This window comes from Puntigrus tetrazona, chromosome 11 (assembly GCF_018831695.1).
Source record: "Puntigrus tetrazona isolate hp1 chromosome 11, ASM1883169v1, whole genome shotgun sequence".
Taxonomy (NCBI): Eukaryota; Metazoa; Chordata; class Actinopteri; order Cypriniformes; family Cyprinidae; genus Puntigrus; species Puntigrus tetrazona.
The window spans coordinates 14,702,655-14,726,370 of NC_056709.1; the positions used below are offsets into that span (position 1 = coordinate 14,702,655).

The 23,716-nt window shown below is 38.3% G+C and overlaps 2 protein-coding genes across 2 annotated transcripts in view; both read left to right on the forward strand.

Annotated features, from left to right (window-relative positions):
- The window catches only part of wdr18 (WD repeat domain 18), a 50,207-nt gene extending 40,271 nt beyond the window's left edge, over positions 1-9,936 (forward strand). The window contains exons 8-10 of the mRNA XM_043252611.1: positions 2,864-3,030; positions 6,780-6,848; positions 9,508-9,936. Of these exons, the coding sequence (XP_043108546.1) occupies positions 2,864-3,030; positions 6,780-6,848; positions 9,508-9,636 (365 nt within the window). The 3' untranslated portion in view covers positions 9,637-9,936. The remainder of the gene's footprint in view (positions 1-2,863; positions 3,031-6,779; positions 6,849-9,507) is intronic.
- A 12,851-nt stretch (positions 9,937-22,787) lies between these two features.
- The window catches only part of grin3bb (glutamate receptor, ionotropic, N-methyl-D-aspartate 3Bb), a 63,256-nt gene continuing 62,327 nt past the window's right edge, over positions 22,788-23,716 (forward strand). The window contains exon 1 of the mRNA XM_043251535.1: positions 22,788-23,487. Within this exon, the coding sequence (XP_043107470.1) occupies positions 23,029-23,487 (459 nt within the window). The 5' untranslated portion in view covers positions 22,788-23,028. The remainder of the gene's footprint in view (positions 23,488-23,716) is intronic.

A 23,716-nucleotide genomic window follows, 5' to 3' on the forward strand; every position in this document is an offset into this window, starting at 1 on the left:
CTTTACGGAAACTTGGAGCTTTTGCCGGTGCGTGATCATACAGCGCTGTGGCTCAGTTTTTTTATGGTTTAAAAAAAAAAAGTACTGTATGAAATAGGACTTTCTTATTAAATATATTTAATACATTTGGCTTGTTTATTAAATATTTTGTGGTTAAATTAGATGTATGCCTTGAGGGGGTTGTAGTGGGGTCCACAGATCTTTAGAAAAAAAATCTGCTGTTCATATTTTATCTGTGCATTTTTCAATTCAAATTTGTACAGAATTTAATACTGATAATACAAAATAGCATGTAGTCTCTTATGCTGTGTCTAGTATGTAGATCAAAAATTTTAAATGTAGTTTATTCCTGAATTTTCAACATCGTTCCTCCAGTCCTCATAGTCACGTGATCTTTAGAAATCATTCTTCGCTCTCAGAAATAAGGGTAGAAAAGCTGTCACTGGGGCCTTACCTTTTCAAAAAAGTACATGTTTGTACCTTAAGGGTCCATTTTGGTACCTAAAAGGTACATATTAGTACTTAAAGCGTACATATTTGAACCTAATAGGTACAAAAGTGTACCTTTTTGAAAAGGTACCGCCCCAGTGACAGCTTTTGTACCTTTTTTTTGTAATATGTGTAATATGCTGATTTAGTGTTCAAGAAACATTTTTTTCTTATGAATCAGTGTTGAAAAGTTTGTGCTGCTTAATAATTTAGTGTGAGTCAGTATTCTTTTGTCAATTAAGCGATCAGAAGAACAGCATTTATTTTAAATAGAAATACTGCAGAACATTATAAATGATTATAAATGTCATTTTGGTTGAAAGTCTCTTCACAGTGGTCTAAATGTATTTATGTTTATCTATGTCATATTTGGAAGTCATAGACCATAAAATGTTCATCCAGTCGCATCCTTGGGTCCAAGGGTTATGATTGCAGTTGAATATTTAGTTTTTTGCTTTCTAAACTTTTAAACGTTTGAACAGTGGTATGCAATATATTTTCTTCAAAATTCCTTTGCACCAAAACTCAGATGTTCCTGCTTTCAGATCATTCTCAGATCGTTCTGAAGAACCTTTAGGGTGATGTTCGGTATCCGAGCTAATGTAGTTCATTGGTGCAGATGATTTGTGTTTAGCGCTTTTATAAAGGACAATAGACAGCAGATGCCAGAAGCTTAGTTGGACCTGGTTGCTGTTAATTAATCTCAGGTGAACTGCTGGAACGCTGTTATACTCCTGAGAGCGTGCAGGCACTGCGGTCGGCTCGATAAAAAAAAAAAAGCAAACTAACTTTCTCCATGCCAGAGTCTGAAAGACGGGCTTCAGACGCACAGATGCTGGTGTGTTCTACACTGACTGTAATGGGCAAATAAAAATGGCCAATATTGTAAGCGGGAGGTGAAGAGCTCTTTAGTGCCTCAGAGTAGAGAGATATAAAAGATTATCTGCTGGTTTTATCTCCTCTGCTTCCAATCCAATTCCACTCAGTAGGGGAGAAAACTGAAGCAGAAAGAACGTGGATAGTTGGATAGTCGGCTAGTATGTATTTATTGAATTTAGAGTTAACTTTATATATATGTATGTATATAATATAGGGTGTGTGTGTGTGACCATGGACCACAAACCTTAAGGATTAAGGGTAATATTTAGTATTAAGATACAACAGTTTGAAAATCTGGAATATGAGGGCGCAAAACTAATTAAAAGTTGTTCAAATGAACTTCTTGGCAGTTTTACTAACCAGTTTGAATATATTCATTGTATAAAATGTACTAAATATCTTCATGGACCATGATATTTACATAATATACTAAAGTTTTGGTATAAAAGAAAAAGGGATCATTTTGGCCCATGTATTTTCTGTCTACTGCTAGAAATATACTCAGTTGTTATCTGGGGTCACACACACATACATACTTGCATACATAGACAGACACACAAACACACACACTTCTATGCTGTGTGTGTATATATGTATATGTTTTTGGAAGTCTCTTTTGCTCACCAAAGCATTTAAAAACGCAATAAAAACAGTAAAATGGTGAAATTTTATTAGCTTATTAGCTATTTTAAAATACATTACAATAGAAAGCAGTCATTACTTCAGTCTTCAGTGTAACATAATCCTTCATTTCCAAATCTATTGTTATTATTGCTATTCATTGTGTGGACTGTTTAATTTACTAAATTATTGATATCAAAAAGCACCAACTCATCAGCAACTCATCACATCAACAGCCCCAAAATGTTAATTGTTCATGTTAATCTTTACCAATCCTTGCCTAGTTTTAAATCTAAAATGTAAAAAATGTTATTTTAATAAGTGAATGCTGTTCGCTTTTACACTGAATAACAGCGGAGCACTAATACACCAATATAGCGAGATTTTTTTTGTAATGTTGAATGGTTTGTGTTTAAAAAGGACTGTTTTTCTTACTTGATTTCAGTTTTCACAAACCTTTACTAAGCTGCTGCAGTTTTTATAGAGAACTGGGTCACACTTTATATTAGGCCTTAACCACTATACTTACAACAAAAATAAGTGCAGTGTACTTATTGTACTGCAAAACACTTTTGCTGCTATTAAGGTGGGATACGGGTCAGGTTAGGGACTGGCTTGGCGGTATGGTTAGGTTTAAGAGTTGGTTAAGGTGTAAAGACTTGGTCAATAGTGTAATTATAAATGCAAGTAAAAAATTGTAGTACTGATGTAATTGCGTATAGGTATTTTTAAAAATATAATGTAGAAACGCGTATGCACGCAATAACTGCATTGTACCAAATTATTCATTTAAATGTAAGTGCATAGTAGTTAAGGCCACCTGATATAGTGGGATCGAGAACTGATCATTTAATCCGTCCCATTTCTCCGACAGGTCCCGTGACCAATGCTGTTATCATACCAGCACCTGCCAACATGTTCCTCTCTGACAGTCATCCAGCCGTCCCACTGCCACGCTTCAGTCGGCACCTGAACCCCTCCGAGCAGGGTGACGGCACGGGCTCCGGAGCCATGTGTCTGAGACTGGGAGCCAACACACAGGTAACGTCTGAAACATCGCTGACGCCTTAAAGGGCACATATCGTGGAAAAAAAGATAAGGAGCACTGAATTACTCATTTAGAGCTAGTGTTACATTCACTTATCAATTTCTATTTGGTACTCAGCGATTTGGCCTTCCCTGAGAAATACTAAAGGTCACATGCAAAGGTGTAGGCGAAGCTAGAGATCATTTACATAGAAATCTCCTAAAAGATGCGGAAGCAAAAATATTTTTTTAACGAAGCTGTGCTTCTATAAATCTGACATAATGGAGAACTATATACTAGGACTAAAAAATATAGCCTGAACGTTTGAGTATGCCATATCAATGCTAGTTATTTGATGTATATTAATGTCGTCTTATTTAATAGTTTACATATGTATGTGTGTGTGTATATATATATATATGTATATGTGTGTGTGTATGTGTTTGTGTATATGTATATGTGTGTATATGTATTTGTGTATATGTATATAGTGTGTATATATGTGTATATATATGTGTGTATATATATATATATATATATATATATATATATATATATATATATATATATATATATATATATATATATATATGTATGTGGATGTATATGTATGTGGATGTGTGTATGTATATCATGTTTTGCGACATTATTATTGAATAATGTAGTTTTTCACAAGGAATTGAGCTGTTAAATATGATTATTTAAAACAGAAGTTCAACAAAAGGATATACCATCGTTTAACAACATCTGAGCTCATTGTACGTCCGTCTTTAAATGTTCTTCAGTTGTTATTCAAAATCAGTTTCTCTGCGGAGGTAATGAAATGCACTTTTACTTCCAGAACCCAACAGTTGCATACAAAATGAAAATGTCTTTTCTACATGCTTGTTACTGAACGATGTACTGTTCTCGTCATTTTTACTCGATACATCATAACTAACGATAACCTAAACGTTGCTAAATACATTTTATAAGGAATATCGACAAGCAAAACATTGGAAATGCATCGTGAATATCCAGCCATCCTCAAATGCATAATCAGGTGGTTGTTCTTTTCCTTTAATGCGGATGTTTGGTTTTCACTGACACTTGTATAAGGTGTAACAGCTGCATATGGGCGATACGATTAGGTCAAAGGTGTTTAATGTCAAACATATGGATCTGCCTCCTCACCGACAGCGGAGTTCAAACGTGATGAATGTTCACAGCCTTTAGCGGCCTGACCGTAATTCCCTCCATGTCTAAATCAATTACAGACCTATAAATGAAACGCTTATAAAGTCTTACATTTGCCCACCACCTGCTCAGTGGGTCCAACCTTTTTATTATCTTTCCTTCTTTCTGCATATCTGCTGTTTTCCTCGTCCTCCCCCTCCCCCTCAGCTTATTTACAGAGCGGCTAATCTTCCAGCCTCTGGGAGAGCACATGCTATCTGGAAAACACGCTTCTTTCACCTCTGCACAGTGAGAGGGAACCTAAAACAAATGTTTTGATAAGTGCATTAATACTTCCACCAGGAAGCAAAAATAACTGCGACCCAGAGGCAGCAACCGACATCACACGTTCGCCGTGATTGGCGTTCCACGCGGCGTGTAAATTAAAGCCGCTCTGAGAAAATTAATTTCTCTTACGGAATTGTTTCTGTTATTCGCTTGGAAGGCCAAGTGACGATCCCGCTGGGAGGGGCGCGCTGCGAAACCTGGCCTGAATTGAACCGTGCGACGCTTTAAATAATCGCGACTCGAGGGGGGAAGTCTATTAGCAGCCTGGCTGACTCCATTCAGATGGAGGTCAGCGGTAAGATGGGTTTCCATCAGACCTGTTGCCATCCTGGAGGAGCTCAGGTCGCCTCCTCTCTGTGCTAATGGAGTGAAGCTCGAGGACAGTGGGTGACGGCCCTTAACTTTGCATAAAGATATGAAAGCTCTTATTTGGCCCCCGATTTAGGCAGCTCATGGTGGCGGGCTTAAGGTTGCTGCTGGAGCTGCAGAGGTCTTCTAAAGGTGATCCTAAAGGTAGTATTATCAAGCGATTTGCAATTTTATTTTCCATCTGTAACAAGCCTCCACAAACTTTCCTGTGTGCGGTTGCCAGATGAGAGTTTAAATCTTGTTTCCAACCTGGCAACCATGCATATGCTCTCTCTCTCTCTGTATTACAGTAAAAATGCTTATGAGCTAAAAACGCAGTCAGAAAAATGTAAGTTGGAGTTTAGATATCATTCTGTGGTGGAAAAGGTGCTAATGGTAATTACATTTTTAAAAATTAAAATGGTAGACTAATTGCGCAGATTGCTCTTTATGGCCTGGTTTCACAGACAGGGCTTGGCCTACGACAGGATTAGGTCGTAGTTCATTTAGGACATTTTTATAAATATGCCTTAGAAAAAAGCATTACTGGTGTGCATCTTGAGACCAAACGAGTTCCGGCTTCATGCCTGACTTCTAACTCAAAATACAAAGCAAGTTGCGTCATATATTGAGTCATAGGTTATTTCTTTTATCATTTTAAAACTAGAAATATTTTTGTTACAGAAACCCGTCAATCTGCTTCAGAGGACATATAATAACCCCCCCAAAGGCGTATAGGTTAGTTTTACGTCGCAGTACTTGTGGATATATTTCATTTATGAAGCTTCAAAATAACGGCCTCTACCCCTCAGCATTAACAAGCTTGGAGCTTTCAGGATTAAAAAAAAACCCCCAAAAAACTCTTGACTGTGTTCGTCTGAAAGAAGAAAGTCATATACACCTAGGATGGCTTTGAGCTGAGTGAAATATGCCATAATTTTCATTTTTGGGTGAAATATTCATTTAAGCCTTGTCTGTGAAACCGTTGGTAAGTATCTTGCTATTAATAAAAAAAATTCTTAAAATTTGATTTAAAAAAAAGTATTGTTAAGTATGAAAACGATTTATTTTACATATACTTCAATATACTTATACTTTATATTAAATTTCATTTGTTTCATTTAATTTTTTTTGTCTTTAAAACAGTAGTTATGCCTGCGATTTTTCTGGAAACCGTTATTTATTTTTCCAAGGTTATTAATTGAATGTTCAAAAGAACAGCATTATAAAAATCTTTTTATACGTTTATTTCATCCTTTATTTGCGGTATTAATGTTATCAATTGGTAAAAGGCATTTCTTTTAAATTAAAATCTAAATCTAAAGCACGCACTTTTGAACGGTAGTGTAAGCAAAGCCTCCACATTAAGGAAATGATGTACCATTACAATATTACGAGTGCGATATTTCAAAATTGCGAGTGTGTGTATTTTTATGAGCACGATCACACCACTGTGCTGCACAGCTTTACTCGTCTTTCTGTGAAATCAGCAGCTTTACTGTATCCATCGAGGCAGGCACAGTAAATTCCCACAGACGGGCACTGATGGTCCGTAAATTAGCAGAGTAAGATGGCAGGATCTGGGACGGGCCGTTAAAAAGAGATTGACCTTGCTGAGATTTTCATTGTCAGCCTTAATAATCTCGTTGGACCCTTGGAACAACGTCATCCCCTCCGCAAACCCCCAGCCACTTACTCACTGTCAGCAGTGATCAGCCTGCAGGAGACGGCCACGATTAGACCTTGTTTGTAATTGACCCCTCTCACGGTTGGCCCAGCCTCTTCAGGACGCTTGTGTCACGGTGAAATGCTACACGCAAACACCTTATTTGCACAATCGATCATTATTGTTGCTTAACACGCTATTATGCTGATGTTTAAAGTGTATTGCTCTGTCTTTTCACGCTCTCAGGAGCCGGAGGGGACGTATTTGGAGAAAGCAGACGAGCTCTACTGTCTGATGAGTGCTGTCACAGACAAGGTAAGCAGGAAGGTTCACCGCTGCTGTTGAGAGTCGGTCGTTACTGGGAGCTGAATTTTAGCAAGGCTTTTAAAGCAGAGATGGTTGAAAACGGAGGCCAAACTACTGTATTTATGTTCATTTATGAAACGTTTGCATACGAAGCTAGTTTTCAGATTTATTCAACGGTTCGTATTTGATTATAAGTAAATAATAAAGTTTTTATATGGCTAAATAACCAACTGTGGACACTGGATAACTCTTCTGAGGTAAATGCAATGTTAAGTGAAATTAGTTACAAGATTCAGTTTTATTGATGATTGGTCTTTCTGATGTTGAAACGCTGATCAAGTGGTTATGATGCAGTTACTTTATCATTTCACGTTCCTCATGACGTGTAATGGTTTATTTTGTCTTAACTAGTAGTTAAGTGCAAGGGACTCGCATTCCTACATTAACGAGTTTTTTTTTTTTTGTGATTAAGTTTCCAAAATTAGAATCGGATACTTGCCTACTGTATAGTATGCAAAATAAAGGATGCTAAAAGAATAGTATGTCCAGGTATGAAAAAAAAGAATATGCCAAGCGATTATGTCCAAGTTGCTAGTATACAAAAAGCAGGATGTCGGAAGAGTAGAATGATCTCATTTATAGTTTGTGGAAAAACAATAGAGGAGTCAGAGGAGTAGTATGAATTTGTGAATTTCTAAAATAACATATGCTTAAATAATAGTAATTATTATAATAGTCCAAATTCGAAAAACGGTAGGCAAAAAGTAACCAGATGATCTGCTACGTAGTCAATGGATTCTTTATTATTCCATGAGGCCACGGGAGAGAATTTATGAATAGCGTGAATTTTTAAAAATAGCACATTAGTAACAACGTGGTAGATGTTCTACGTCTACATTTCCTTCGTACTACATAGAATCGTACTTCTTTTTTTGTTTCTCAAAGTTCAACTTCAAACGTAGTACCTACTCAGACAGTGCATGATTTCAGATGCGCCGGTGCTGGATGGGCGCTGCGCTAAAAATAACGTTTGGTGAAGGGACCTGGCAACCCTAGCTTAAACCCTTTTCCGAGCACGTCAGTGGTTGAAAGTCTCTTCGCCTTCCAATAGCAAATCACCTACCTTTTAATTTCTGATCTAACTTCCGATTCGAGTGGGAAACTTTAAAAAGAGCAAATATCACATAGGCTTACATTCAACGAGAAAGGAACGTGTATTGCTGTACGCCCAAAGCGCTTTACGGTCATGCGGGCGGATCTCTCCTCGACCGCCACCATTTGATTGAATGAATGCTTAAATGAATTGCTAATGTGAAAACAGACAGCAGAGTGTTAGGAAAGTGTTTCCTGGGACTAGACAGCTATAATAAATATTTACCGCGGCACACCGATTTACAACGCTACAGTCATTCATACAGAGCACCTCACTCACTTCCTCCTGCAGGAAATAAGCCACTTGCGCACGTCTGTCTCCGCTGATTTACACCGCTGATAGAGCAACTCCACTGGGCCGCTCTTATCCCGGAGTTCAGACTCTCTCTCCATGGAGTGTATTTGAAAGCCAACGGAGGAGAACGCCATCAGACTGGCCTCGAAGCTGAACTGATTAAGAGTTTATTTTCTCTCAGCCCAAGCCTTTAGGGTAGAGGAGGGTCTTCAGTACCTCATTCTACTGAAACCGAATCGCTGTATTCGGGATTTTATGAGCCTCCTTAATTTAGAAGGGTGGTGGGTGTGAATACTTTCGGCCTATCGAACACCAGTTGTTCAGGGAATCAAATTCTGGCATGGCACAATCTGCGAAGTTCGTAACTCTGTCCAAATACATTATTTTAGCCTCTTTAAAATGTCAGAGTACAGCGAGGCCAGATGGTGCCCGCAATCTGGAGGGATCGACGGGTGTTTTTGGGGTTTGTTGCCGTCATCGGCCTCCGAACGCGCTCAGGTCGCCATAGAGGTTGTTCCCGCTTCCTCGTGGATCTCCTGACGCTTTTAAAGTGAGTCCGGCTCTGGCAGGACCATTAAGTGGATTAGTTTCACTCACTCAAAAGGGAGTAGGATCCTGCCGGCGAGCTCAGAGCCCGCTGTGTTTATTCAGGAGATGTATGTAAATAAATATATAACTGGAGAGTAGGAGTTTTTATTTTTTTTAACCCTCCCTCCCGACTTAATCTGGGGGAAATGTGCATCGCTGTCACCCGCCGGTTGCCTGCATGGGGGGAATCCAGCACAAAGGGAATGTCAATATTTTCTCTGCTAGATTAAGGATGTTCTAAAACTGGATTTGATGACCTCAGCGAAAATCTATGATTAAACTTGAATTCTTGAACGCAGGTGCAGGGCTTTTTTTTTCTCTTTATGAAATAACCTCACCTCCTCATTTACACAGCTCCTCTTCTAGTTTATATATGCTTGAGGTTTAGCTCTTTTAGATTAAAGGAATGTTCCGGGTTAAGCGCAATCGACATCTAGGACTTTTTGTCAATAACCGCAGAAAATAATAGACTCTTTACCAAGTTTTTTTTTTTTTTTTTAAACAAACGCATTGATTTTATGGTACTTTTTTTCTTTTTTCTCTTTTTTTTTTATGTATGTTTATTTGTGAATTATTGGAGAGGTCATGTAAAAGACAGCGATGTGATGATACGTGTTCTCTGTTCTCTGTCAGAGTGTGTTTGGTGATGGAGAGAACACTAAGGTCCGAGTGTCTGAACTGGAGGAGGAGGTGAAGACCCTGAAGAAGATCAATAAAGATCTGTACGAGTTCTCCACTCAGCTCCTGACCAAACCCAACTAGGAAGAGCTTCCAGCTGCAGAAGTCCACATCAAAACGGTCGGATCAGCACAAGAACAACAAGAGAGAATAATGCATAAAAATGGACTGGAAAATACCAACTTTTCTTTTCTGCCCTATTTTTATGTCCTGAGGGTAGGATTTTTTTCACATCCTTCTCAGGACTGGAGGTATACATGTAGCGTGTTTATGTGGTGACATTTACGCTCTGTATTATTGTAGGCATAGACTTTTTTATATTAAAAATGATTTTGATCTGTACACTTCATTAAAATAAATTCGTCCGTGTGACATTTGAATCTTTTTCAGTTTTTTTTGTTGTTTATTTTCAAGCAACTCAAGGCACAGATTACCTTAAAATGCTAATAAAAGGAAATTGTGGTGATGCATCTATCTAAAAATGATCATTTTAAAGCTTTTATTTAGTGTTACCAAACCTGACTCACAGTAACTCACAATTTGGAAATGATATGATATAATTTGTGATATATGCATATCATTTCCTTTTTTTTCCATGATTGAAAATAAAGACTTATTATTATTATTATTATTATTAGCACATTATTTGCTCAGCATATATTAATGCCTTATTCTACATCCCTAATCTAGATAGCAGTTTTGCTGTGCTTTGTAAAATGTAAAATACAATTCATATATAATAATATTCCATCACATTTCATTTGTTTTTCTGTCAAAGCATAACAGATATTGAACAAATAAAGAGCTCTTACTTATTTGACCTTTAAGTGCGACCGTTGTTATATACTTAGTTTGAAAGACACCTTACTTTTAGGGTGCATGGTAAAATGTAACCTGCACATTAATATCTAAAAGTACGAGGGGAAAACGTCAGAGCGTGACGGGGTTGAACCGACAACGAAATAGCTGCAATAAACAAATACATTAACGCGTGAGCGTTTACAGTAGTTTCCTGTTAATGTCGGAGAATTCAAACTCTTGTAGACTTTGTTGTCTTCAGAGAAAGCTCAAACACGAGGTCGTTCTCCGGCCGCGCGTCCAGCAGCTGTCGGCGAAGTCATCATCTTGTAATATGAAGCTGGCCGGAGAGATCAGATTAGCCGTGTTCGCGCCGTGTTCATCTTCGATCCGTCTTCCTCCACATGTGCCTCTCTTTTGCTTTGCAGTGCAGCCTAAAACTTCATAAACACCTTTCCCCCGCACGGCGGCTTATTTTCTCTCTTGTTACAGGAGAGCAAAGCTGCCCTCGCTGTGACCCTCGCAGACGTCTCCCAGGATTTAACATTCTGGAAACATCCACGGAATCATAAAGAGGAAATATTAAAGCCTTTAAAAACTCAAATAAATAAATAAATAAAAGAGTGGGGGGAAAAAGTCATCAGCATTCCGCCGGCGTGCTGTTGTGAATGCACAGAATGCTTGATTTCTATCTAGTTAACTCAATTAGACCATGTGATGCAGATAAGACCCATCTGAGTATCATCGTCTTAGGATGGAGAGACAGACGGGGCGAGAGAGAGGAAGCGCCACTGATAACAATTACAACTACCTCTCAGCACTTCCTCTTTGAAGATCGTTCTACTTCAGCTGTTCCTGCTCACAAGAGGGAGAGACGGTTCCTCAGCCCCACGCGCACACACTCCAATCATCGTGTGGAAACTCGTTCTTTCACCTTGACAGAGTCGTTCTGTAGCCCTCAGCCGCGGGAAGCGTCGTAGGGTTCGTGGAGGAACAGCTTCTTAAGAGCTTATTTTGTTGCAGTGGATGAGAAGGAAACGCGCGACGTGGCTTGTTCCAAACCAAGGAGATGTTTCGAAGAATGCTGATAAACAAACGCTTGTTGGTTCCCGGCGACAACCAAAGTAACAAATATTCCGGAAACTCAATGGGGAATGTGCTGCGTACCGCGTTACGCCACAAAATACGAGAAACGGTAGCTCTTCATTTTTACGGTTACACCTGACCATTGCTTATTAGCATATTACATAAATATTAGTCATTTATTAATGCTAATTAAGCACATATTAATGCATTATTCTACATCTCTAATCCTACCCAATACATTAGCTTAACAACTACCTTACTAACTATAAATAAGCAGGAAATTAAGAATTTATTGAGGGAAAAATCAGTTAATAGTTACCTATTCTAAAGATTTACCAAAGCAACAAAGTTTGAAATTTCATTTTGAGTGAACTAACTCTTTAATTAGTTCTTTCAGACCTGTCTGCTCTTGCAATGCTCAACATATTAGGAAAAAATCGTATGTTTTCGAACTTCCACTACAGCAGTGTACTGTAATTCCCACTGTATATCAATATCAGGTAATTCTGTGGTAGAAACTATCTGCATAATTCATATTTTGATTCATTATAAAAATGAATCCAGAAATTAATTTTTAATTAGCCGAAAAGAACGCATGCACACCTCTGTTGATCAGCTCGCACTGACTAGCAGCTGCTCGCATAAAATGAAAGTTTGCCTACAAAACCACCTCTTGCTCTGCACCTCTTCACCTGAATTCATTCCTTCAGACCGCACTGCCTCGAGAAGCTGGCGTTCTGCATCTGAATGCTGCATTATTGTGCCATCCAAAAGAGAAAAAACGTCACCGACTTTGTTCCCGTCTGGTGGAACGACCTGCCAAACTCAATCCCAACAACTGAATCCCGAAAAACTCCTCTTCCGTCTTTATTTGACCCCGTACCTCTAGAGCCCCTATTCTAGTTCTATTCTTTAAATAAATACATTTTTAAATTTATATTGTATTTATATGCATATTTTTATTTTTTTAAATTGTTTCCATTTGTGAATCAGTCATTTTAAATCTTTAATACTGAATGGTGCTGATGCCGCATATTTGAAAACTCTTAAAACTACATTTCGTGACACAAAAACGGTATTATTTTTTTTTTTTAAAACTGTAGTGGATGTGGTTGTCTGTCGAGGAGCGACCGAAACGGCGAAACTGAATATCGCTCTCCTCTAAGCCAATAAGATTCGAGGACATGAAAGAAGCGTTGTATAAAACTATATTTACTTAATTTACCCTTGAATCCGTGCTCGTATCCAAGGATATCATATACCCTTCCCTGCTTTTTGATATCCCACAATCCCTTGTGTGTGCACTGCAGCCTATTTATTCAGTTCGGTACATTTTTACCATTTAAATTCTACCTAGAAATAGACATTTCGCTAAAATATTCAGCGGACCAGCTCAATTAAAGATTTTCCGGATCATCAGATGTTATGTTCTGATGTCTTGAAATGTGCTCTGAGACGAGTTGCTTTTAAAAGCGCCTTAACGGTAGATACAATTAAGTCTTTTAAGTGAACAGTTCACCCAAAAATGACTAGTTCTGCCCGTCGTTCTAAACCTCTGCACAAAAGATGACGTTTTTGCCCCCCGCTCACTCACTATATAGCCAAAAACAACACTTCTATGTAGTCTTTGACTTGTTTTCTGTGTCTACAGGTTTACCGTCTTTACACGCGAGCCTGTCGTTATTAATCGAACTTACCCCAAATGAAAAGAGCAGTCTGCAAGGCAAGTGTTGATTACTATATCATTACAGCACTCAAATCTGTGCAGCTGTCTTTCGGCGTATTTGTCATCAGCCTGCGGAATACTTCAGTGCTCTTTGGTCCCCGCTGGTTTCTGCGCGCCGACCAAATCAAATGTTTGGTTTTTTTGGTTTTTTTTTTGAACGTCCTATGCAAATACAGCCCTCGAATTTCAGCGTGTTCTCAAGAAGGACGTGAATAATTCAGACAGCCTCCGTTAAAGCGCTAATGTTGCAGATGACCCGTCCGGGGCTTCTGGGAAATTTGTCACAGCTGCATGTGAAGACTGAGGACGATGTGCTTGTGTTTACCACCGAGAGCCGTTTCCCTTTCATGCGGAGCGCTCGTTTCAATGCCCGCTCGTGTCCTTATTTACAAACTTCGCTTATTTAATGTCAAGAGATTTAGCGGATTTACTGCGTGCGTTAAGTAGAAATCTGTCTTGCGCTCTTTCTTTGAAACACTAAATGTCATGTAGCCTCTAAATCCATATATCAACGCTTTCTGGTAAGCAAATGAGCGACGAAATAAATAAATAAAGGGAAAAGGTAATGGATCTGATGTCCTTTTGGTTGGCTTGCTTTGAAATGTCAATCGCTAAGGGCTGCGTCCTCGTGCTGCAAATAAATACGGGTCAGCATCGAGTACGGCCATTTTTTTTTCTTTTTCATTTTAAGGTTTTTTTAATACAAATTTTTGCACAGTATTCCTTGAGATGCAGATTTAGGACAGAGCACTCTGCTCTCTTTTTAGCCATTTGTGGGGATATTTCGGGAAAGTATTTTATCGCAGCGTTTCATATGTCTGTTTTATTTCCGACTTCCGAAAGAAAAAGAAAAAAACGTCCAAAGTGGATTATGCATAGCCGGTTTCAGAGGAACGACCCACGAGGCCTGGTTAATGGTCTCATGATGAGCCTGTTGTTGTTAACACTGACTTTTCACAATGTTTATACTGTATTTGAATGAAAGCGGTTGGGCATAAAAGACTTCTTTCTAAAATATTGGTATTAGTGCTGTCAACCGATTTAAAAAAAAAAAAAATTAACCAATTATTAACAGATTTTTTTTTTTAATTAATCATCATTAATCCCAACAGTGAAGTTTTTAAATATACTTTTATAATGCAATAATTTCACCTTTAAATTATTGTAAAAACCAACATGATTTTTTTTTATATTTGTATAATGGCATATTCGTTTATGACCAGCATCACTCTGCAATAGTTGTTTTCTTTTAGTAGCTGTTTAATCATTGATTAGCCGCACAAAGCTAACGTTTAAAGTAACAAACTTCACATATAACACCAATACAGATTTCTCTCGAAGAGGAGTGCGCGTCTGAAACGTTTGATGTGCTTGCAGAGACGGTATATGTTTTGAACATGTTAATTTAAAAATAAAAATAAAACATTTAAATACACCACTATATATATTGGTATATATTCTCCTTCGTAAGTCAGGCTTTGTACGGGCAGTAAATAGATGTAAGCGTGTTTTTCTCAGGGCATGGTGAGCTGGCTGTCGTTGGTGCGCAGTGGGATGTGAATATACTGTATAATAAAGGGGTTAATCCAGAATCCTCTCCAGCTCACACAAAAGAGACAAATCCACCTGTTCTACTACTAGTTTCTTTCAGCGCGGCCTGATCGTGACGGGAATTCTCCAGCCAGGATCCCGCTGACATTTACAAGAGGCCAGAGAAGAGAGCGAATGTGGTTTTGTTGGAATAATGTCTGCAAGAATTGCACAAGTTTTCGTTACAGGTTTAAAGTTTATTAAAACGATTTTAGTTAGGCTAGTATAGTTTCAGTTAATAAAGTGAATCATAGTTTTTTTTTTAATGTTTGTTAAACCTTTTGTTCTTTTCATTATGATTTTTTTTCATTTTGGTAATGCTTTTCAATAAGGTATTAAGGTTTGTGCATTAACCTGAGGTATTATGTATTAAGAAAAAATCAAGAATGCACGTATTACAGTGTTCATCTTTGTTAATGTTAGTTACGACATTAATACGACGTAATACGATTAATATGACCGTATTAGTTAAAATACAGTCATTCATTGTTTGTTCGTGTTAGTTCACAGTGCATTAACTAACATTAAAGGGAAAATTGTAAATGTGTACTTGGGGATTAGCTGAATTAAAGTATTTTTTGCTGTTTTTTAAGATTACATTTTAAAACGTCATGTGACATTTTTAGTAAGGTGCAGTCGAGCATATCCTGGTCTGCCTGAAAACGCAGAAATAGTGTTTTACCCAACAATAGACTCCGCATATTTGAATATTGCGTTTCTCAAATCTCTTCCTAAAAAGGGAAGATAAACAACGTGAATTAGAGAAATGAAAACGAGTGGCAGTTTTACACAAAGAGGAGGATGAAACGCTAAAACGGAGGCAGGGAAAACGAGATGCATTGTAAAATTTTGATTGAATATCTCGGATTCTGCGTTTGAGGAAGAAAACTGAGTCTAAACTATAGGCAGAAGCTAAAACGGAGAAGGCGAACGCTTTTGAATGAAATGTGTGACATTGCAGCATTAAGAGATTCCTCTCCATCTGCAACAACTGCATTGATATTTCAGAGGCTGGTCTTATTTGTGCTAACTTTGTTTCCCGCGTGGCTCATTATTTCGGGTTTACCCTTTATCTCCATAGGTTCTCGCTGCAGTCACAGGTGTCCAGGTGTCTAGGCCCTTTCGGTCTCGTGGTTTCTCGTTAGGCTTCCGTGTAATGAGTGCAGAGAATCAGGAAGGAAAGTCTTGGCAACATGTTCACATTACAGAGATCTGCCTCGAGCTCCTCTGGCCCCGATCCAGTTTCACTGAGAACTAAAATCCGATTTTTAGGTGGTTGTCTGAAAACAGAAGAGTAACAAAGGGGAGGTTTATCTTTAAGGCTACAATGCTTTGTTGACTAAATGAAGTTTATGCCCAAAGGACAAGAAATTCTGTGCCTCGCTGTTGCTTTTAAATAAAAGGCCGGAGGGAGCAACAACATTTAACTTACAAATCAACCACTGCACCAACAACAAAGTTGCATTTATGGAATTACTTCAAGAGTAAGGAGACATTGTATTAGAGTTCAGATCATGGCAGGACGCTCTAGATGGATTGCAGTGCATGAAATGGCTATTAATATAGTAAACGACTCTGAGGACTGTAATGCGTAACATTTCAAGCAACATCGTAAGAAAGAGCATTGTTGTTCCTATATATCAGTCAATAATAATGATAATAATGAATGTTGTAATTTGAAGCACAGGTAATCAGCTGTTGCCATTTCGTGAACATTGTTTCATAAGTTACTTACTAAAAAATTAATAATTACTAGGAATTAATACACTTTCAACATTGCAATTAGATTACTCTTTAAAAATTATCGCATCACTTACCTATTTCCTTTCTAAATCCTATGTCAGCCACGATCAGCTGAACAATACAAGGATAGACATGAAATGTCTTTTAATTCTTTCACATAAAATTGCATTAATTCTTAAATTGACCAAAGCGCTTAAAGAGAGATTTCATTTAAAACATAGATTTTACCATTAGGCCAAATCTTGATTAGACTAGGATTGTTCTGTGCTGTACAGAAGTGCATCAGAAATAGCCTCATTTCTGATTTCTTAATTAAGAGTCAAATTAAGAGCAATCCTTTACTCTTTAAGTGGCACTTAACTTGTTTTGCTCACTGCACATTGAACAAATGATTAGTGTTATGATAGCCTAGCCTGCACAGTATCCTCACTACTGTAATTTTACGAAATAGCATCCACCTTTCTCTTGACGTAAAACTGGGCGTGGCCATTTGTAAATTCTATGGGTCTAGCTTCCGGTCTCATCCGTGTCCAGCTATTTTTAGCTGTACAAAACAGTTGTTTTGCTGCTTGTTATTTCAAATTGGTGCGTCTTATGTTATTTTAATATATTTCATATCTTAATTATGGACACACTGGATTGTAGTGCAATGTTTTACTACACGTTATTTACCTAACGAACCGGAAACATCGCCCATGCGCTTATTTCAGCGAGCACATTATCTTAAAAAAATACTGTAAATAACTGTCCTGGAAATAACACCGATCTCAGACAATAACACGTCGAATTGCAATAAAACATCTCTACGGACATTTTCTTATTCTAGCCAATCAGAATACTTTTAAAGCGCGCTCTGCGGCCACAGAAGGAAGTCCATATATGGGAAACCGGAAACTGAAAGCGCGGTAATTCAACTCGGAGCGGTTTTACGAATTTGCAAAGTACGAAACGCGTCAAGAAGCGCACACATAGCCTTCAGGCCTAAAGGGAAACGAGGGATATGAAAATAAAGAGACGGGACCAAAAAAAGAAGCAGAAAGAGAGTGAACATCGTTAAAGCTTTTCATCGCTGGAGGGAGCCGAGAGCTTCAAAGCGCGTGCCAAAAGACGCCGGGTTTGCTCAGCTTGAGAGGTAAAATCTTCTTGGTGACCGCGGTTACAACAAAAAAACAGGCTTGTATAAAGTTGTATCAAAGTGGTTTACGGTACATTTTATGCTCTACATACTTTTATGTAGGCACTGTATTATAACAAGATATCAGACATATATCTGCATCATAGATATTAGCGAACAAACTCTTCTTTAAGCCATTTTTGCAATTACTTTCAACAAACTGTCAATGTGTGACATTAAAAGTGATTTTAGGCATATTTAGACAGCCGCCAATATTTTGAATGAAAAATACGTCTCCGGGAAATTCCTTTTGTTTCGATACATGTTTAACATACGGTGTTATTTAGGTCGTTTTTAGTGGTCTGTTTACCTTTCAGGACATTTTCCAACGCTGATACCGAATAACCCAGTTTGTGGTTTCCCGCATATTTATGACTGCTCGCTAAATTCTCAAGGCTCTTAAATACCTGAGGTGCTTCAACCATCTGACAGGCTGTTTATTAAGGATGGAAGAATCTGACAGATGCACGGTGAACGAGAGTTTTCAAACGAGAGCGAGAAAGAGAGGAAGAAACGTTCGCCGTTATCTGAGAGGATAATGAATAGGCTGCGAGCGAACGGCGCAGGCGATTCAGCAAAAGCCATCTGTTTACTTCTCGCGCAATTGTGCGACAATAGTGACTCCCTTTACTGTAATTTGAATCATTTATACCTCGTGAACCGTAAATTGACTTCGACATGTTACAGTTCGCATTGTAACTGCAAAAAAAGCAAGGAAAAAAAAAAAAAAGCATTTCCCAGAGAACAGTTTGGGTCATTTAAACACTGTGGCATTTGTGGAAAATCCCTTTTCTTTTCATAAGCTTTGAAGATTTGTGATTCTCCTTGCTTCAGTCACCTGGCTTGAAGAGTGTACAAAGCGCCCCCTTCATACCCTGTTACATTTCACGCTCATGTGGAACTGCAGACGTCTCAAGAATGTCGAAACGGCAACATGACATTTAAAAGCTGACCGCCTTATTGCGTCGTCACGATTATCTGTCAGAAAACAGAAGGGTAAGACGGGGTTCTGCTTCACCTCAAAAAAAAGGGAAACTCAAGAAATGGGGTGGTTTTGGTAAAGATGGCTGGCCATGCAGCATTTACATTCTGGTGGATTGTCAGAGGTCATTTATCTCCGTCACCTGCAGTCGGTGGCTTTACAGCGATACTGAAATTCTAATCAAATGTTTTCACAGCAATGCCTCATGAACCCCCATACCGTACAGATCTTTAATAATTTATTCTAGATTTTGTGGACACACTTTAAGGTCCAATTCTCACTATTAAGCCATTAACTATGGCTTTTTTCTCAGTAAACTACCCATTTGCTTATTAATAGTAAGGTTAGCCTAGTTATTATTATATATTGTGTAGGATTAGGGATATAGAATTTGGTCCGAGTAAGTACTACTGAACATTCAGTATGTTATCAATAGACATGCAAGCAACTAGTTATTGGTAAGAATTAATCTCTATACTAATTTGTTACCTTTTTTTAACCATTGCATGTTTTGTTACTTTATGTAGTTTGGCATAATCGTATATTATTGTTTTTTTAAAAAAAAATCAGATGCATGAATGTTATTGCCTTTTACTTGGAGGCTAATCCTGTATCTTTTCAGATATGATTGTACGTCAGTGAGTGACATTTTTTATATTAAATGCAAAGTACAAAGAGTACGTTTAAAAGTAAAGACTTTTCCTTCATTGAGTTTTTATTTTCGCATTTACACATTTCAGCAGTGGTCCACTGTCACCTTCTGAAAGTCACTTTCTTACAGATCATTTCTGACACGCGTTTCTTTCAGGAGTCAACACGCCCTCCCAAGCCTCTTAAGACTGCTTATGTTCTCAAATGTTTGTGAAATCGACGCGAACAAGGGCACTCCATAGCCAGGGAATTATCTGTTAGGTGCAGACATGATTTAAACAATGACAAAGTCTGCATATTTGCTCTGGCCCTGGCTTTTTTTTTCATCTTGGAGAGATAAAGTTTCATTTAATTGCTGTTGTCCTGTGTTGGCTTCTGTATCACAGGCTCTGTTAATCTCGCCTCATTTCCTCTGCTGTTAAAACACACAGCACAGCTGATAGGACGGTGGATGTTCACCTATTATCAGAGAAGCTTTGGCGACAAGGAGACCTCTCTGGTGTGTATTAGCCATGAGCAGAGCTCCAGATCAGTTGATCACACACTCTGATCAATATGCGGTCTCGAGGAAATTGGCTGGGGTGGTCGTGTTACAGAAAAAGGTTCAGCTGACAGCTGTGACTGAGGGGCTCCTAATGAGGCTGAGTGTTTCTGCAGGCTGGATGATGTTGCGCACCAACCTGATTATGTACTTCGAAGAGGCCTGATTGAAAAAAACAACATGTAACATAAGTAAATGATCACTTTCCAGGATATGCTTTTTGCTTGGGGATTTACAAAGGAGCTCGGCAATGTGGAGATTCAAATTTGTATACATAATGTGTATACATGAATATTATGTAACTATATATATATATATATATATATATATATATATATATAATACATAATATAAATTTATATACATATGATATAGATAATAATAATAATATTATATATAGATTATGTAATAAACGTTTTTTTCACGCACATAATTGTCTGTATAATTAACAATATAAAATAATAAATAATAAAAATTCTATATAATAGAATATATAATATAATATATAAGTCTATTCATAATACTGTATAAAGCATATTGTGAATGATATTTATTCAGTTATGAGGCTATGCAATATATTTAGTTAATATTAAATTTTGCTGACTGAATGAATCAGGACTGCTAATTGTGGCATTGCATATAGCTTGGACATGACTATTGCATACTGAATATCTACAACTATAGCGTTAACTATAGCATAATACTTTCAGCCTTGGGGAGTGACATTAAATTTGCATTTTTCTCTCCTCTGAGTGAGGGAATCCGTATTTCATAATTATTACTTTTTACGGGGAAAGTGGTAGAATATTAATAATAGTGGATTTTTTGCCTTTCGCTGTTGGAGTAAACTATCGCTATGTAAATCAGCTGTTTCATTTTCCCTGCTATTGTTTACTTCAGCACTCAAAAATATGAGAAGGACTCTGCTTTACACAATTGAGCATATTTGCTGACTCTCTCTCTCTCTCTCTCTCTCTCTCTCTCTCTCTCTCTCTCTCTCTCTCTCTCTCTCTCTCTCTCTCTCTCTCTCTCTCTCTCTCTCTCTCTCTGTCTCTCTCTCTCTCTCTCTCTCTCTCTCTCTCTCTCTCTCTCTCTCTCTCTCTCTCTCTCTCTCTCTCTCTCTCTCTCTCTCTCTCTCTCTCTCTCTCTCTCTCTCTCTCTCTCTCTCTCTCTCTCTCTCTCTCTCTCTCTCTCTCTCTCTCTCTCTCTCTCTCTCTCTCTCTCTCTCTCTCTCTCTCTCTCTCTCTCTCTCTCTCTCTCTCTCTCTCTCTCTCTCTCTCTCTCTCTCTCTCTCTCTCTCTCTCTCTCTCTCTCTCTCTCTCTCTCTCTCTCTCTCTCTCTCTCTCTCTCTCTCTCTCTCTCTCTCTCTCTCTCTCTCTCTCTCTCTCTCTCTCTCTCTCTCTCTCTCTCTCTCTCTCTCTCTCTCTCTCTCTCTCTCTCTCTCTCTCTCTCTCTCTCGTTTTCTCTCGTTACTTTAAATGAAAAGATTTTTACTGACATTTCAGTCAGTACACCTAAGGAATAACCAGCAGACAAACACTTTTAGTCCTTAATATTCGTAATTAAGGGAAATTCTACATTAGTTTCACATTCCATGCTCCTCTAGTTCTTTATAGCGTATAACAGGGTGTGTGATTGGCCGAGGATTCAGTCCACCTTCATCAGATTCCATTTTATCGCATGACTGGCCCGTATCGAATCCCTGATACTCGGGTCCAAAACAGTGACCCACTTACCGTCACCTGCCTTCTGTTATCTCCTCTCTTCTATCCTATTCATCTTTGTTAATTTAAGAGTTTTCATCCCTCAATCAGCTTGTTTATTCCGTAATTACAGACTTGATTATATGATAGTCTCCAAAAGACGTTGTAATGTGTTTGTATAAAACTACTTGCAAGCATATTTTGAGTAATCTTTATACAGCTGACAACAATAGCCAATAAAGAACTATACACTGTATAGTTGGACTGTGTCTTATGGCGTGACATGGCAGAATATCTAAAACTTAACATACAAATAACATGAGATAAATGTATCTTCATTCTTAGAGTTACAGGAGAGAGAGGTCTTTGTTTATGAAATATGTATGCATGTATTTGGTGTATTTATTATGTATATATAAATATAAAAACATATAGTATATATTTTGAAAATATGTACATACTTATATTCAGTTTATATTATATATAAAAATATGTACTGTGTATAAACATATTTTTCTGAAATATATACATGCATACATTATATATAAATACACATACACACATGTATATATTTACACAGCACACACACATACATTATGTAAATAAAATGTTTATTTTGGATGTGACATTATATATATATATGTGTGTGTGTGTGTCTGTGTGTGTGTGTGTGTGTGTGTGTGTGTGTGTGTGTGTGTGTGTGTAGTTCTTTATTGGTATTGATGGTTCAATGAAGAACCTTCATGCAAACCTTTCCAGGAGGTGCTCAGTGAGTCTTTGGGAAACCAAAAATGTTTGTAAACAAAACAGAACTTGTATTTAAAAAAACACGATTGAAGCTCAAAAAACAAAGCAAATAAATAAATTAAAATCATAACTCTTCCTCCAACATTACCTAGCTGAAAAATGTAAACTGATTTTAGTGCTGCAGAGGAAAGGAAGACAACAGGGACTAAACTTTTCGTTGTTGTTTTTTTTGACGAACTACTCCTTTAAGGAATTGCATAGAAATGTCTAAGTGTGTGTGTGCCTGCTGCATCCAGTTCTGTCAGTCTGTATGGAGGACTTTAGTATACAGTAACTAAGTTAGAATCTTGTTTATAATCATCTACGAGGCTTCCTCTCCGAATGACGATTGAAGAGTAAAAAAAACACGCATTTGGGCAAAGAGGGGTTTTAATAAAAGGGCTGAAGTGGTTCTCTCTCGCGCTGTTTTCCTAATGATACCATTACGCCTCTCCGGCGCTTCTTTGGGTGTGAACGCAATGACATCTCCGCCTTGCGCGAAACCCCCTCCTCTCCTGAGCAGAGTATCACATTCACACAGTAACTCCATAGATCACTCCTCATACACCATCCTGCACTAAAATAAAAAAAAAAAATAAAAAAAAAATAAAGGACGTTAAAGAAAAGACCAGACAACAAGGCGAGCAATGCTATCTTCTGACAATGCCTCATCACCACCGTTGAGAGTGAAGCAGGATGAATTTCATCTTCTACACATTCTTGGCATACTTTTATTTGGGATCGCAAATATTCCTTCTCCATACTCTGCTCGTCCAGCCCGCGCATTCTCACCCGCAGCCCTGCCACATCCTAGCGCGGATAGGACACACCGTGCGCCTGGGTGCCCTCCTGCCTCCCCGCCAGTCGGTCCGGGTGCGGGCGGCTCTCCACCGCGCCCTCAGCGGTCTCGCCGAGAGCGGCAACAACTTTCTTCCGTACAACTTGAGCCTGGACGTGGTGGCTCGGGAAGCCCCGAGCGGAGACCCCGAGTCGCTCTTCAGGTGTGTGTGTCAGGATATAGTGGTCCAGGGGGTCTCGGCTGTGCTCGCCTTCCCTCAGACGCAGGAGGAAATAGTGCAAATGGAATTTATGTCCTCTTTTTTGGAAATTCCTTTTATAAGCATCATTGAGCACGGAGAGCCCCTCAAAACTCAGGTAACGCGTTTCATTTAAGCAGCAAACCTGCGTTGATATGTTGATTTTTATTTTTGCAAACGCTTGCAACTTACATGTGTGACGCGTTTAATGTTCGTACGCGACTTTCGTGCGTCTGGGAACCCACGGGAATCGGTGCGAGTTCAGGGGGGTTCGGAGGCGAACGAATCCCCTCCAAATAATGCTTGTAATACAACCTCTCCAAAAAAACATCCCCACTTTAACGGTG